At 41.3% G+C, this 17,378-nt stretch overlaps 1 protein-coding gene across 2 annotated transcripts in view; it reads left to right on the forward strand.

Moving 5' to 3' along the window:
- GSPT1 (G1 to S phase transition 1) overlaps nucleotides 1–15,620 on the forward strand; it is a 36,525-nt gene extending 20,905 nt beyond the window's left edge. For both annotated transcript variants that reach the window (XM_032326994.1, XM_032326993.1), the window contains exons 7-15: nucleotides 1,063–1,243; nucleotides 1,867–2,021; nucleotides 2,196–2,336; nucleotides 3,514–3,607; nucleotides 4,658–4,738; nucleotides 7,554–7,727; nucleotides 8,509–8,598; nucleotides 8,771–8,939; nucleotides 10,893–15,620. In XM_032326994.1, coding sequence (XP_032182885.1) covers nucleotides 1,063–1,243; nucleotides 1,867–2,021; nucleotides 2,196–2,336; nucleotides 3,514–3,607; nucleotides 4,658–4,738; nucleotides 7,554–7,727; nucleotides 8,509–8,598; nucleotides 8,771–8,939; nucleotides 10,893–10,945 — 1,138 coding nt within the window. In that variant the 3' untranslated portion in view covers nucleotides 10,946–15,620. The remainder of the gene's footprint in view (nucleotides 1–1,062; nucleotides 1,244–1,866; nucleotides 2,022–2,195; nucleotides 2,337–3,513; nucleotides 3,608–4,657; nucleotides 4,739–7,553; nucleotides 7,728–8,508; nucleotides 8,599–8,770; nucleotides 8,940–10,892) is intronic.
- Nucleotides 15,621–17,378: the final 1,758 nt, after the last annotated feature.

A 17,378-nucleotide genomic window follows, 5' to 3' on the forward strand; every position in this document is an offset into this window, starting at 1 on the left:
TGGGTTTGGACAGTTTTCCCCCATCTAAGAGTAACGCTTTCTTTTGAAACCTTTTGTAAACCAGAATGGCATAAAACAAAAAAGCAGTTGTCATTAATTTACATGGAGAAGTTCTTGAGTATTCCCAGACCCACAGAATAATCTCCCTTAGGCTTTTCTAATACCTTTAGGGCTCACATCTTGATAATGGGTGCACAAAATAAATGGGTCTATAACACAGATGCTCGCAGACACAGTTCAGAGCAACGGCAGCTTAATGCAGATGCTGCGTGTAGCTCCTGGGGAAAGCTGGAAGGGCTTGAGGGCGACACTCTCACTGCTCAGGGTGCCACACTGGCTCTGGGACAGCTTGTTGCAGAACAGACGCTCAACATGCTAAACACTATCCTGTCTGACTCTTAGTTTCGGGTCATGTCATCATCTCAGGGTCCGGGGATTGAGCCCTGCATCCGCCTCGGCACTCAGTGAGGAGCCTGCGTAAGAGTCTCTCTCCCTCTCACCCTTCGCCTCCCTCTGCTCACCAGCTCACTCTCTCTCAATAACATAAATAGATAAAACCTTAAAAAAACAAAAAACCTCTTCAATTATCTTTCAGTTAGCAAAAACAGGTACTAATATAGGTATTTATTTAATTTTTTTTAATTTTCAAATTTTTTCTGACATAGGGCTTTTGTAAAAGGGAAGTGGCATCACATGAACTTTGAAAAATCAGGGGATACCCAGTAATTGACTGGATATTTGTAAAAGCTCCCAGGTGTTTGAATCACAGTAATACAAGTTTCATTCTCTTGATTTTCATTTCAGTCTAGTCTTGTTTGTGATTTAAAAAAAAAAAAAAAACTTTTTTTATTCTTAAGTAATCTCTGAGGCTCAAACTCACAACCCAAGATCAAGAGTTGTGTGCCCCACTGACTAAACCAGCCAGGCACCCCTGTCCTGTTGATGATTTTAAGTGTATGCCAAACACAAGGCTGGATGTCATCATTACGCCTTTAGTGCTAGGGGAATATCTTAAAACCTTACGTTTTTAGCAATGTTAACCTTATTTTCAAATTATTTCAGGTATCTGTCTTGGGCCTTAGATACAAATCAGGAAGAACGAGACAAAGGTAAAACAGTAGAAGTGGGCCGTGCCTATTTTGAAACAGAAAAGAAACATTTCACAATTCTGGATGCCCCTGGCCACAAGAGTTTTGTCCCGAATATGATAGGTGGTGCTTCTCAAGCTGATTTGGCCGTACTGGTAAGTACGACCTTTCCGGTTCACCTGCACATTTGTGAGCAGCCCCGCTCAGTGCTTGAGTTTATCCTTTCAAAGCTGAAGTGGAGGTTGGAGTGTGCTGTAAGACACAGTGACAAATTTCATTTTCGGCTCACTCGTCTGCTCAAGAGATCTTCGTAATTGGATTCCCTTCGGAAAACGTGTTTCATCTTTTCTCTACCATTGCTGTTACCTATGACTGTGTCACTGTGTCAGAGTTTAGTACCCACTAAATGCCAGGCTGGGTCCATTTTGTACATACCGTGTGTGCCATGGGTGCAGAACTGAGTAAGAAATGATCTGTTTTCTTAAGGCCTCAGTTGTTTCACGGGGTGGTTTTTGTTTGTTTTGTTACTGTACCAGCACTGAATCACATACTTGTTTGAACTGCAACATAGATTTTGGAGGATGGGGGATCAGAAGAAGCATTTACCGAAATCTGAAGCCAGTTAGACACTGTGACATTCAAAAGCACGCAGGTTATAGCTCATGTACTGGTATTTCCTTGCAAAAAGCTTCTGACAACTGAAAGGAAAGCTGTTTCACTGCTCAGGGGGTATACCTGACTGAGTATGTAGGAATAAACTGTGGATTTCTTGGAATAGGTCATCTCTGCTCGGAAAGGAGAGTTTGAAACTGGATTTGAGAAAGGCGGACAGACGAGAGAACATGCAATGTTGGCAAAGACAGCGGGTGTGAAGCACTTGATTGTGCTTATTAATAAGATGGATGATCCGACGGTAAATTGGAGCAACGAGAGGTGAGCTTTGCCGTCGGACTAGTGTTCGCAGGCGTGGGAACGGAGTAAAGGGTGGTTTTGCTACACTGTGCTTTTTTGCCCCCTCGGGTTTTTCTAAAACCTGAAGTTGTTTAATAATGAGCCTAGAGTCCACTTGCTTTATATTATGATTGAGTTATTTATAAATACTTATAGATACGAAGAATGTAAAGAGAAACTAGTGCCATTTTTGAAAAAAGTTGGCTTCAATCCCAAAAAGGACATTCACTTCATGCCATGCTCAGGACTGACGGGAGCAAATCTTAAAGAGCAGTCAGACTTTTGTCCTTGGTACACGTAAGTAACCTTTTCTCTTGTGGAAAAACTTTGTCTTTTCAAGTTATTTCAGAAAACGATGTAAGTAACTGTGGCTTTAAAAATACCATCACCTTTGCTTATTTTTTAATTGGGTTGTCTTTTTGTTACTTTATTTTCACTTCTTGATGGTATCCTTTGAGGCACAACAGGTTTTAATTTTGATGAAGTCCAGTTTATTTTTTGTTCTGTTGGTTGCACTTTTGGTGTCAAACCTAGGAAAAAAATCGCCTAATTCAGTCATGAATACTTAGCCATGTTAGTTTCTTCTAAGGTTATTAAAGTCTTAGTTCTTATGTTTAGATGTGTGTTTCATTTTGAAGGAGTATCTTAAAAGCTTTTTTTGTTGTTGTTGTTGTTAGGTAAAGTCTTGCTTACTAGAGCTTTTTAAGTTTTCAAATTAGGAAGTGTGAGTCTTTAAATTTTGTTGTTGTTTTATTCCCAAGACTATTTCGGCTATTCTGGGTCCCTTGAATTTCTGTATGGACATTAGGATCAGCCTGTCACTTTGTGCCAAAAGGCAGCTGGGATTTTAATGGGGATTGTACTGAATCCGTAAATGAATTTGAGGACCGTTGCTCTCTTGGCAATAGTAAGCCTCCCAGTTCATGCACTGTAGTTTTAAAGGGGAAATTATTTTTATAGAGCCCTGATTTGAGAACTCGAAAAGTCCATAAGAATTAAGCAGTAGATTGTAGTCATTTCAGGGGCACTTGGGTGACTCAGTCGATTAAGTGTCCCAACTCTGGCTTTCAGCTCAGGTCATGATTTCAGGGTCAGAAGACCCGTCGGGCTGCTTGCTCAGCTTGGGGTCTACTTGAGATATTTTCTCTCCCTCTGGCCCTCTTCCTCTGCTCACTGTCTCTCCTTAAAAAGAATGTAGTCACTTTATTTCAAGATATAGGCCATTTGCTATAAAGTTTTTTTTCTAAATTCTTCAGTTCATGGGGAAGCTTTTTCATTATATCTATGGGACTGTTTTGTTACATTTTTGTTTTCTGAGGAATGAAAGGGAGGAGCCAGATAATAAATGGGGTCGGATGAGAAGAGTATGTGGATGGAAAGAATGTATTATAGCTGTGTTTTTCATGTAAAATTACAGTCTTAAAATTATGATACTCATATTGATGCTCTTTAATGGATATTGTTATGTTCTCAGTGGATTACCGTTTATTCCTTACCTGGATAATTTGCCAAACTTCAATAGATCAGTTGATGGACCAATCAGGCTGCCAATTGTGGATAAGTACAAGGTACCCAGAATGTTCGAGAGATTGGGAGGGAAATTATGGGAGGGGTCATTGATTTGTGTTTTGAGAAACAATCCTAATAATTGACAACATAGCGTGGATGTCTCTCTCTTAATAGCCTTATGTTATTTAGTGCTGTGGATGGATCATCATTTCATCAGCTGGCCTAGTTACTCAAGCTGTTATCCCAGTGAGCCAGTGGGCATTTTTTTAGAGAGAAAGTCATAGAACTAAAGCTGCCGGACTCAAAGGATTTGCACAGTCGTTGATGGATGTTGACCGATAGCCATCCAAAATACCACCAGCAGTGTGTGAGTGCGGCTTTTACCGTAGCCTCACCGACACTGGCTATTAGTCTTTAGAAAAATAAACTATTATTTTTAACTGGATTTTCAACTTGTTTTTTTTAAAAACTTTTATCAGTATGTAATACTTTGACCTCCTCAAAGAATTGATTCTTTCATTAGCTCCATGCTAAATTTCTTAAACAAGTATTTTCCAATTTTATACATGAGGAAGCAGGCTCAGAAATTTTTGAGAGAACTGGAATTTAAACAAATAATTGAGATCTTCATGTAAGATTTTATGCTGTTTCTGGTACTGTGCTGCTTTTTTTTTTTTCTTTCTTTTTTTAAAGATCTTAGGCATCCTTATTAGTACTAAAATTGCTTATACTAATGACAGATAATATATTTTTTTACCTATCCTGTGTTTAGGATTAATTCTAACCATTCTGACAGTTGAGCTAAAGATTTTCTGAGTAAGCTCCATAAGATTTCACTTGGGGTTGTTGAACTGTTGTAGAGTAGTAATAAAAGTCTTTAACTTGGGGGCGCCTGGGTGGCTCAGTGGGTTAAAGCCTCTGCCTTTGGCTCGGGTCGTGATCCCAGGGTCCTGGGATTGAGCCCCGCATCGGGCTCTCTGCTCCGCAGGGAGCCTGCTTCCTTCTCTCTCTCTGTCTGCCTCTCTGCCTAGTTTCTCTCTGTCAAATAAATTAAAAAAAAAAAAAAAAAAGTCTTTAACTTGTTTTTTTTTTATTTCACATTTAAACAGGATATGGGCACTGTGGTCCTGGGAAAGCTGGAATCAGGATCTATTTGTAAAGGCCAGCAGCTTGTGATGATGCCAAACAAGGTGAGAATTAGTAATGCTCTTTTTCATTTAGATGTTCTCTTAAAAATATTAGCAAAGAGTTATAACTTTTGAAAAATGTAGGGCTTTCCATTAAAAAAAACCTTAAAGTCTAGGATTATGTTTTATTAATATTAAGTACACAGTTTAGTACAGAAGATAAGGTGCTATAGTTATCCAGTAACAAATGGGGAAGAGCCAGTATTAGTACCACGTTAGAGCTAAAGGACGTATCCTCAAGAGAGTCTTACCTCCATTCATTCACCAGATGCAAGTAGAGCTCTGGAGTGGTTAAGTGACTTGTTCTGTTAACGTATTGGATTAGCAGAGTGAGCCCAGGATGAAAACTCAAGTTTAATCATGATATAATTTGCTTTCTTTTTCTTTTTTTAATTCTTAAAAAAAGTTTTTATAACGATTTTATTTATCCATTTGAGAGAGGGAAAGAAAACACAGGTGTGGGAGAGGGGAGGAGGGAGAGAGACAAGTGGACTCCCCACTGAGAGGGGAGTGTGATGTGGGGCTGGATCCCAGGACCCTGAAAATAGGACCAGAGCCAAAGTCAGACACTCAGCCAGCTGAGTCACCCAGGCGTCCCTGCTTTCTTCTCTTTTTCTTGTGTTGTTGCATTGGATACTATAAAATGTGCTCTATCTATACTCCTAATCTGTTCTGAGAGAAGAGAATGTGCCGTTATCATAAATGGGTTTTTTCTTAGTTCTTTCTTCCTGCCTTTTTGTAATTTGTTTATTATTGAGGTGGGTTTCATTAAAACGCATAAAGTCTCCATGAACTGTTGCTTTGTGTTATTTTTGGCTGCTCGGTTGCTGATAATTATAGACATGTTACCTGTTTTCCAGAGGGGCCTTCTCTGACAGCTTCAGAGATCTTTATGTAGGAAACTAGGGCCTCAGCCATCAGAACCTTCAAATTAATAGGGCATCTGGGTGGCCCAGTCAGTTGAGTGTTTGATTTTTCGTTTTGGCTCATGTTACAGTCTCAGGGTCTTGGGATCCAGCCCCACATTGGGCTCTATATTTAGCACAGAGTCTGCTTCTTATCCCTCTCTCTGCCCGTCTCCAAGCTGTGTATGTTCTCTCCCTCTGAAATAAATACATCTTTAAAAAAAAAAAAAAAGGATTAGAAAATGTATCCATTGTTAGGATAATGCTCAGGTGTAATTGGCATTTTATAAATTATACTTTGAGTTTTCTTGATGCCTTATGCACGGAAGACTGGAGTATCCTATCATAGTATTTTTTTTTTAAAGATTTTATTTATTTATTTGACAGACAGAGATCACAAGTAGGCAGAGAGGCAGGCGGAGACAGAGGAGGAAGCAGGCTCCCTGCCAAGCGGAGAGCCCGATGTGGGGCTCGATCCCAGGACTCTGGGATCATGACCTGAGCCGAAGGCAGAGGCTTTAACCCACTGACCCACCCAGGCGCCCCTCATAGTATCTTTTTACTAAGGTATTTATTGACACAACTTGAATGTCAACAGCAGTCGAATGAAAATAATTATCATTGTGAATCCTGGCTCAGAGCAATTGCAGGAGTAGTTCAGTCATGGTAATAGAAAGCAGATTGGTGGTTGCAAAAGTCTAGGGGCCTGAAGAATGGGGAGTGACTTCAATGAAAGCAACAGAATTTCTTTTTGGGATGATGAGGATGTTTTGGAACTGTGTGCTGATGTTGGCTTTACAGTATCGTGAATGACGAGATGCCACTGAATTGTACAGTGTAGAATGGTTATATAAGGTAAATTTCATGAGTGTTCTACTGTAGTAGAAAGAAAAGTAGAATTCACCATGATGAGCAAGTGGACTGGGGGCCAGGCTAGACTAGTTACAGCTTGTCTGCGGGAGCTGGGACTTCATACAGGGGAGCAAGCAGGTCAGCATAGCTTCACCTGCTGCTGGGAGGCAAGCCTCGAAGACTCCATTCCTGTCAGTCCTGCTGAGTCTCCGTGGAACAGACTTAAATATTTCAAAAGACACAGATGCCAGACTATCTTACATTAAAAAATTAATGGTTGGGTAACCTACGAAATGGGAGAAAGTAATGGGAGCCACCCAGGTGCCCCTAAATAGTATTCTTTTAAAGCTTAATTGTTCAGATAACCTTTGAGAAGTACACTCTTCAGATATTTGGCGTTGATAGGTAATAGAAGCTGTACCCATTAAACCCTAGAATTCAATCATAATAATCAAAACGACATTCATAAAATTAAAATCCAAGTATTAGATTTAATGTTTTAATTTTGAAAAGGTGAAAAAAGGGGGTGCCTGGGTGGCTCAGCGGGTTAAAGCCTCTGCCTTTGGCTCAGGTCGTAACCTCAGGGTCCTGGGATCAAGCCCCGCATTGGACTCTGCTCAGTGGGGAGCCTGCTTCCCCGCACCACCTCTCTGCCTACTTGAGATCTCTATCTGTCAAATACATAAATAAAATCTTAAAAAAAAAAAAAAAGAAACATCGATTTCTTACAAAAGGAAAAGAAAAGGTAAAAAAGGCAAATGCTGGTTAATACTGTGTTCAGTTTGGAAATTACTAGGATGTGATAGTAAAAAGCTGATGACTTAATATTTTAATTGGCAGTTTATACTTGTAGGATAGGATTTTCATAAAATTCATGTCATATAAATAAAGTTTTATATCCAAAGAGTGTTTTGGCTAATCCATTTATACTTAGAAAAATGTGGCTTGTAAGTCTTTAAATGAATAGTCAGATAATTTTATGTTCTGCTCTGCAGTGAATGTGTTAGGAAACCCCCAGTCCTGGGTTTGATTTGTTTTTTTCTTTTTTTTTTTCCCTTAAGCACAATGTGGAAGTTCTTGGAATCCTTTCCGATGATGTAGAAACGGATTCTGTAGCTCCAGGTGAAAACCTCAAAATCAGACTGAAAGGAATTGAAGAGGAGGAGATTCTTCCAGGATTCATCCTTTGTGATCTTAATAATCTTTGTCATTCTGGACGCACATTTGATGCCCAGGTGAACTTGTTATTGTCACTGTCTTCGTGATCTTTACTTTAAATGAAATTAGAATTTAAGTATCATCATGCCCAATATAGGGCTTGAACTCATGAACCTGAAGTTGAGTCACATGCTTTACTGACTGAGCCAGCCAAGCACCCCAAGTTCTAAAATCTCCTGTTAATAATACATATTATTACTTAGACATTTTACCCAAAGTGTCTTTCCCCATAAATAGAGCACAGTTGCCTTGGAAATTAGGGTGTGTCTGCTCATTCAGAGTCAGTAACTTTCCAGACAGGAAAACACAGTTTCTCTGTTATTGGCAACCTGACTTGCGCAGAAGAATGACAGTGTAGCTCCAGAATTTTTGAGTTTTCTTACAAGCTATGATGATAAATTAGATTTTGATGCTGGATATAAGGTTGTTTACTTTTACTGGGCCTTAGATACTGAGAATTGGGTAGAATTAGGAGAAGTTGACATCTGGAACAGAATAAACCCAAAGCAGCTGTAGTAGTCGTGATTACCGTAAATCCTTGGGGGGTGGGGTGGAGGGAAGGCTCCGCAGAAAAGTAGTCCACCTGCTCTGTTTCAAAGTCTGGGTTTGGCCAAGAAGGGCAGTGGGGCGAGGATATCAGAGTTCAAGCTTGGATCAGGTGACCTGACCCAGCACTTGTAACTCAAAAATATCTTGAGACAGTGAGTTCCCTATTGCGGTACTATATGGAGCTGGAGAACATTCAGTGCTTTTTTTTTTTACCCCAGGGATAAAGATGTGAATTTTTTTGTTTGACAGATAGTGATCATAGAGCACAAATCGATCATCTGCCCAGGTTATAATGCGGTGCTGCATATTCACACCTGTATTGAGGAAGTCGAAATAACAGTGAGTCTTAATCAGTTGATAATTAAGCTAACTGGGGTTTTGTTCTTGTATGTGTTTGAAGACTGTCTTGATCATTTCTGATCGGCAACAGTGATGTACTCATTTATTGGCACTCCATGTCTTAAAGATTCTCTTATTCGGCATTCTGATCTCATTCTTTCTCCTTGGAAAGGCCTTAATCTGCTTGGTAGACAAAAAATCAGGAGAAAAAAGTAAGACTCGACCCCGTTTTGTGAAACAAGATCAAGTATGCATCGCTCGCTTAAGGACAGCGGGAACCATCTGCCTTGAGACCTTTAAAGACTTCCCTCAGATGGGGCGCTTTACCTTACGAGATGAGGGTAAGCCTTTACACTGATGCCTCGTAGCATCTCTGGGATGTGGAGCTTGTTCCGTCCAAGTATGGTGTGCATCACAAGTTCATAGAAAACCTGGTTGCTTGTCCTGTAATGTGTTCCGATAATAAATATTTTATGAGTTCAGTGAATCGAACAGACAGAACCAACCATGTAGCAATATGCTGTAGATTAAGAATCTTAATTTTGATACTTTGCAAGTAGTGGGCTCTGCGAGTTATTTCCTAAATGAGACATTTCTATGATGAAACCCTTTGTAGTACATATGGTTAAAAGTCCATGTTGAAGGGCTTAACCCTGTAAGGCAAGTGTTTGCCATATGAGCCTCTGAAGTAGAAACTTTTGTCATTTTTGTGGTCAGGAGACACTTGAAAATCAAATATGACAGACATTCAGTACGCTGATACTGGGGGTGTGAGAGGGACACAGACCTTGTGGTCTTTCAGCACCTGATTTTTATAGAGGTTTAGTGTCATTTTGTTGGTGTGGGTATCCATTTCTACCTAGTTCTGAGGAAAGTTATTTTTTAAGATTTATTTATTTATTTATTTGACAGAGATCACAAGTAGGCAGAGAGGCAGACAGAGAAAGAGAGAGGGAGAAGCAGGCTCCCCGCTGAGCAGAGAGCCCGATGCGGGGCTAGATCCCAGGACCCTGAGACCATCACCCGAGCCGAAGGCAGAGGCTTAACCCACTGAGCCACCCAGGCGGCCCTAGTTCTGAGGAAATCTTAACTTGTGGCCATGAAACTCTTTGGTAGTATGAAAACAAAATGGTTCTTCCTAAATGTTTCTCTGTGGATCATTAATATTTCTAACTCCAGTAACTATTTTAAGAGTGTGGAAAACTTTCCATTAAACATTGTGGTTCACTTGAAATAGAGCGTCTGCACCTTGCGAGTTCATTCCACTTCTGTTTGACAGAAAACTTACTGTGTGTCTCCTGCACGTCAGGAGCTGTGACAAGCACTGGGGATGTCATGATGAATATAGCTTCTGAACCTTATTCAGAGGAATCTGTATAAAAGACAGTATTCACTGTATTTTTAAGTCATTATCTTAAATTCTTCTGGTAATAGTGAACCTTGTTACTTGGCTTTGTCCTAATAACATAAACAAATAAGAATCTTAGTTACCAATTAGAAACTGACAAAAGAGGGTGAATGGAAGAAATTAATGTAGCAAGAATGTTTAACCCCAGAGTTGTTTTTTCCTGAAGAGTAGCTTGGCTATAAGATTTTTCATGTGACTTATTGGGATTTGTACCCCTTATAGTAGGACTAAGAATCCCTCTTCACAGCTCTACTGAGTTCATTTATGTATCTTGAAATTGACTTATTTTAAGTGTACAGCTGAATGAATTTTAGTCTGTTTACCGGTTTTACAGCCATCACCACAGTCTAATTTTAGAACATTTGGAACATCTAAAAAAACCCTTCTACCTGTTTACAAGTCACTTTGTGTTCCTGTCCCTAGCAAACCACAGATCTTTCTGTTTGCATTTTTGGGACATGCTGTATAAGTGGAATCATACAATTTGTGGTCTTTAGTGTCTAGTTTATTTCACGTGGCATATTTTTGAGGTCCAACCTTTTGAGGTTACAGCCATGTTGTAACATGTATTGAATGTAATTCATTCCTTTTTATTGCCAAATAGTATTCCATGATACGGATATTGCACATTTTCCTTGTCCAGGCTTAGGTGTATGATACAGCAGATAGCAGATGATGTTTCCTTTCAAGTCTAGCCATCCTCTAAAGACTCACTTGATCAGAAGTTGTGCCTCTGGTGGTAAAGCCGGTTATTCAGTAATTTACGTTGTGAAAAATAATTTCATGATTTTGAATGCCTCACATAGCTTTGCTGTTAACTACTGAAAAAGGGTTTTTGTTTCTGTTTTTTGTTTTTTGTTTTGTTTTGTTTTTATTTCATTTCTAGGTAAAACCATTGCAATTGGGAAAGTTCTGAAACTGGTTCCAGAGAAAGACTAAGCATTTTCTTGATGACCCTGCACAATACTGTGAGGAAAATTGACTGCAAAAGCCTACTTCACACCGCCTTCTCTTATTTTCTGCCCATTGACAAACTTCTTCCCGTATTTTGCAAAGACAAAAATCCACAGCAAAAGTCCACATTATGTCAGCTTTCTCATATTGAGAGCTCTGCTATGCCACTGTTGAATTTTCCCCCAGATTTTTTTCCCCTCCCCTCCCAAACTCTGCTTCCTCGGACAGATTTGGCAATAGCTTTGTAAGTGATGTGGACATAATTGCCTACAATAATGAAAACTTACAGGAATTTTTTTATTTTTCATTTTCCCCTTAGGCATACTTAGTCTTTTTTCCCCCAGGCAGATGATTCTGAGTGTGCGAGTGTGTGCACATGTTACAGACAACTACCATGTTAATAAAATATTCAATTTGAAATCCTTTTCGGTATTTGAATTGCTTTTGAATAATGTTTTTTATCTGGATGTAACATTGTTGCATTAGCTTTTTAACTTACCAAGTAACTGAGTACATTTTATGACTTGGACTTTTCTAAACTCTTTCCCTACCCCACTACTTTAAATGAGGCATTTCCAAACGATGCGCAAGTTTGTATTAAAGGAACGCATTAGTTTGACCCCTTCCTTTGATGGTTAATGCATACGTCCACTTACATACCTTTATGGAGCTGGGACACTGCTTCAGTAGTAGGTCCGCCAGCTGTTTTCTGCCAATTTATATTCAACGTGATTTCTTAAACACAGTAAGTTGTTTTAAAGTGAAAGAGCAGCGTGCTGTAGTTTTTATAAGTAAAACGTAATGAAATTGTACCCCTACAGAAAATTCTATTAACTTGTTAAATTAGTGGGATTTGCAATAAAGAAAGCATGTTGAGACCTGGCAGAAATGCCTCCTTTAGTATTCATAAGAGCCGCATGCATCTAGTTGAAAACTGTGCCCATTGCAAGTGCCAGTTCTGCAGATTACTCCGTTTACTATTTGTATCAGTGATTTTAAAGGTTGGATGATCCTTGCTGGTTCCAAGCTAAATCTCATCCAGCCACGAAAGGACACACATATTTAGAACCACCCGAATCTGCACAGACTAAAGTTAACAGTGATAAGTAGAATCAAGCACAGTATCGAAGTTTTTCTCAATTATTTGAAATTGACTGTTTTCTTAAATATAAAGCTGAAACTTGCTAAACTGTTATCTGGGTGAACCACAATGGAGCATTGTGGTGGTTTTTAAAGGCTGACTTTATACTGTAACTGTCACGACTTTGAAGTTTTTAATGAGAATAAATGGGAAATGAAAAGCCACTTTCTGGGTTTATTGGAAGCCCCCCCCCTTGATTCCGAGGGCTGTTGCCATTTATCAGAGACTCAGCCTCTTTTAGATTGTGGTTTATCTAAATAAGATGCTTCGTAACTGTATATTTAATGACACATACCTTCCCTCAGAAAAGAAAAGCCTAGTCAGACTGTATTTCCAGTCACAAAACATAAAACTTGATTTAACCCTGTTCTCTTAACTATAGAATTACCATTCATTTCATGAATGAGGCTGTATCTTACGGACAGAGCAAAGTTAATGTCCTACATCTTCCTATAAGTATACTCATGGCTATTAAATTGCATGAAGTTTAGCTAAATTTTATTATGTCAGCGAATCTCTGGGCTTTTATTTCTCTGGGAAATCTGGGAGCTTCATAATCAGTACATACGACTCTTTTTTTGTACTTCCAAGTTACTAGGAACAAAATAGCAATTGCTTGGATTTTAAGGAATCTTTAAGAGCTCAAGAGTTGTTGAAATTATTTCCAAATATAGATTCCCATTTTTAAATTGAGCATATTTTTAAAAACCAGTTCTGTTTGCTGTTAAAACACTTAGACTTTTAGGATATTATGTGCATGTTGCCAAGACTCTTCCGCAGAAAGATATGGATACCAACTGTCAAGGGCCTGCCTCCAAAACAGAAGAGATAATGAACACAAATGTCATTGTGAACTAGAGATTTCATTGAATTTTTTTACACATTTGTGCAAATGATCTAATCATTTAAAAGAACCCCCCCTGTTAAATACGGACTTGGAAGTTCCTTGGGAAGTGTTCATTCAGAGTTGATGCATTTTAAACTCCTCATCACCCTGTCTAGTGATGGGGATGAGGAAATGAAATGTCGGGTGTGAACCGGCCACGTGTGGCGCCGGGCTCTGCAGAGCCGTGCAGAGCCGTGCAGGGAGGGCCCTGTGCTGTCCCCCGCCCTGCGAGCGTGTGGATGTGGCTGGCCACGCGAATGTACTAGGGTCATTGGCTGCAGATGAGGGTAAAACGGACCCAGACATCTTTTCCTCCAGCTTTAGCATAGATACGTTCGAATTACAATGTTCTTCGTATCTTCTTACATTAATGTTCTGTATACAACTTTCATGCTAGGCTATTTATAGTTTTTTTAATTAATGAACTGAATTGAAGAGAAGGTGTTGTTGAAACAAACATCTGAGGTAATTGCCACTTTAAACTTTACTGTGGGGGAGGGGAAAGGACAGCATCCATTTCTTGTTTTTCATTCGCAAAAGGGACTTACCCAGGGAAAATCAATGTGAAATCAGACCCGGAGAGTTGGACTGAGGATGTACTGCCGTGATAGTGAGTGACGCATAGTAAAGTGTTCTTGAATACTTAAGCCCATGTATGTTTGTTTTGAATGGAAAGTCTTGAAATACGTGAAATTGAATGTAAACGCTTTGTAAATTGTGAAAGTACAGGTGGTTCCCCGCAACAACAGGTGACTTGTCTGCTAGTTCCTCTGCGACAAGAACCGCGTTTTTGGTGTGGGACGGACTCTGCGGGGGGTGCCCTCCCACGCCCCGGCACCCTCTCTGCTCCAGTGCCACAGATACCACGGCGCACGCCTTCCATCCGTGCAGTTTTGCAGCCCAAGAGAAAGGCCAGCCTCTGGTCAAAAACTGCTTCCACGGTGGACTCTCGAGAAAAATCTGCTAAATTCCCTGGCATCTCCCGGAAGACTGGTCACGAGCATCACTGCCCCGCGGTCTGCGATGACCGTCCCACGGGGCGGCACTTCAGCTCCTCTCCTCGGGGGCACGGACTTCCTCACAGACCGCCGGCCACAACGTGAGTGGGGGCTTTGTGGCTCTGGGGACGGATTTCAGGCGGTCAAGGGGCAAACGGTTTTTCCAACAGCTCTCAACCTCAGGCAGCTCTGAACCTTGAGAAGTCATCGCAGTCCTGGTTCCCGCCCTCCAGCGGCCTGTAGGACGGTTCAGTGTTCTGTACAGCGTTGGCCTGCCTTCTCAGAGTCAAGTGTGCCATGAATCCTCCCCCAGGCACGCATGCGGGAGACCATCAGCAGGATTTAGGGGACAATTTTCTGTCTCCGGATTAACGTGGCTTCCATTTCCTCCTGCTCATTTCTCAGTGATTCCAGCAAGATGCCGTCTGATACTCGTGCTTCGTTTCTTTAGAGGTCTGGCCACGGCAGCAGCTTGTTAAATAAATAAATGTAATTACACGTGCACAACTCAAAAGACACTTATATTAGCTAGGCTTAAATTTAGCAGTCGGTTATATTAGATTTCCTAGTAAGCGGAACAGGGACAGTTTTTCTTTTCCTGCGATAGCGCAGTGGATTCCATGTGAACCAGTTTATTGCCAGAATTCAGGCTGGGGAGAGTGGTACAACTCGTGATGGTTTTGGCTCTAGGATATTCTTGATTTTCAGTATCCTGGAACATACTGAGTCTTCCCTTCAATAAATAACACGTTTCACATACCTCTAATCCTATGCTTCCTTGAAACAGTACTACGCTAGCCAAGTTGTTTTACCAGGGGACGTTATAAGGGCCCGGAGATGTGAGTGGAGGTTAGAACCTTAACGTTCTCTAACATAAGGGAAGAGCAGATCGGCACCACGTCTGATTAGGCAGAAGATGAGCATTTCTTAAGCAAGCCCCCCGGCATGGGAACGGTCTTTTCTGCCTCACCACCCATGCCACTGTGCCCTTCAGCACTAAACACGGAAACCTCAGGTTTGTGGACAGCGAAGGTAGAATGACATTTTGTGCTTCCTGAGGCTCCCCTCTGCCAGGCACATTAGCTTAGTGCTCCAGATGTCAGCCCAAGTCCCTGCTACCTCCTTTCCCGCCGCTGGGGAAGAGCGTGCGGAGCTCCGAGCCCCTCGTGGTCTCCACGTGCTCTCCGTGACAGGTCTGAGCCCGGAGAGGAAGGTCTCCATATTTTAAGGACTCCTACTGGGCTCTCGTAAATCGACTCACCTCTTAGTTAACTAGTTCGTCTGTTGTAAAGGAAATGTGGATCTCTCTCAGGCCAGGACTTAGTGACTCGTTTTTACTAGAACAGCGTAGGTCAATACCTAGCTCTTTTTTTTAAACCAATGAATTCAAGGGAACGGAGTAGCTCTGCTGGTGTTTTTAACCCAATTCCAAAGCATGGCAGAATGCTCTAGGTAGGAACTGTGGGAATCCAAGGTAAAGAAACCTTTTCTTATGATTTGTAGCTACCTACTGTGCCTGACTTGGTGCCTGTGTGAGGATGAAGCCCTTAGCCGCTCTTGGAATTACTCAAATGACTAAAGTTAAAAGAATTTGCTTTTGTAATAACAATAAAAATTGTCATCTTCCCTTTTGAAGGATTTGTCTGTCTGTTTACCATCGCCTGTATTACTGTCCCATGCTCTGAGTGCATCTGTCCGTCCTCCGTACAGTCGATTTCTGGGTCAGGTTCTGGGCACCCTCTCCCAGCACATCTGCAGAGATCTGATGAGCCCAATCACATGAGGACCTGACAGACGTGTGGTCTGCCTGCACATGGGATGCGAAGCTTTGTACAGTCTATGTGACTCAGTCTTTTTTTTTTTTAAGATTTATTTTAGAACTCATGCAAGCAGGGGGAGGGAGAGGCAGAGGAGCGGACTCCCCACTGAACGTGGAGCCCGACGCAGGGCTCGATCGCAGGATTGAGGTCACAACCTGAGCTGAAACTCCGAGACAGACTCAAACGGCTGAGCCACCCAGGTGCCCCACAGGTGATTGAGGCTTAATAGCAGCAACCACACAGGAAGTCGGGGTGCTTCGTAGTCGTATCTCAGTATGTGGCTTTGGGGAGTTGGGGAGACATCAGGGATTCTGTCAGAAGTACTGCCCTCTCTGTTGAGGGTTTTTAATAATGATCAAGAAGCCAAACTCTTTTTTTTTTTTTTAAAGATTTTATTTATTTATTTGACAGAGAGAGATCACAAGTAGGCAGAGAGGCAGGCAGAGAGAGAGAGGAGGAAGCAGGCTCCCCGCTGAGCAGAGAGCCTGATGCGGGACCCGATCCCAGGACCCTGAGATCATGACCTGAGCCGAAGGCAGTGGCTTAACCCACTGAGCCACCCAGGCGCCCCAAGAAGCCAAACTCTTAACATGCCAGGACAGGACATGAATTGTAAACAGAGGCAGATTATACAGTGGCTAGTGAGTTGCCTGGCAGCAGTATATTCCTGGGTCCTTTTACTCCACGAGTTTGAGTTCTTAAGCCTTCGTTGGTGAAAGGACTCATTTGCAGGTTTTAGTGATCAGTATCTAGTAAAGGTGTCGGGCATTCAGCGCGGTCTTTGCTTATAACTTGTCAGCAAGCTTGCTGTCAAAGCCGGGGTTCATATTAGGGAAGTTCTAAGTGGCTTGGGACTGACCATGACAGTTCACCACAATTTTCGACTCCCTAAGTAACTAGGTCTCCAACCCTTCCCATCTGACCCTGTGCTCGAAAAACGTGTCGGGCCATCAGCCACACGGGGGCACTGTACTGTGGCGGGGAAAAGATGGGAAGGAATCTTAACACCTCAGGCCCACAGACGCCAATTTCAGAAACAGGTTGTTTCTATCAATGCATCTTAAAACAAAAAAGTAGCATCAATACCTCGGACACTGTAGCTTTATAGTGAACTACAGATCCAGTAGAGTAAATGATGGTCAAGTTACAATATTTTCCAAATTTAAAAAGACTTTTTAAGAAAAAAAAAACAAAAAAAAAACACCAGTCTCTGGCCATGGGAAAAAAACATGTTCCAAAAAATACCTTTTTTAAAGACTTTATTTGTTTATTTGACAGAGATCACAAGTAGGCAGAGAGGCAGGGAGAGAGGTAGAAGCAGGCTCCCTGCTTAGCAGAGTGCCTGATGCGGGCTCCATCCCAGGACTCTGGGATCATGACCTGAGCCAAAAGCAGAGGCTTTAACCCACTGAGCCACCCAGACACCCCCAGAAAGTACTTTTTATTTAACCCTTCTAGTGACAGGTTATGTTTTAAGTCTCTGGCCACTTATGGCCATTCAGATGATATATGAAGAATTTTAAAAATCACGTACTGCAGTGGCAAATTTTTTTGTTTCCTTATATTCATCCTC

Source organism: Mustela erminea, chromosome 20, assembly GCF_009829155.1.
Source record: "Mustela erminea isolate mMusErm1 chromosome 20, mMusErm1.Pri, whole genome shotgun sequence".
NCBI lineage: Eukaryota > Metazoa > Chordata > Mammalia > Carnivora > Mustelidae > Mustela > Mustela erminea.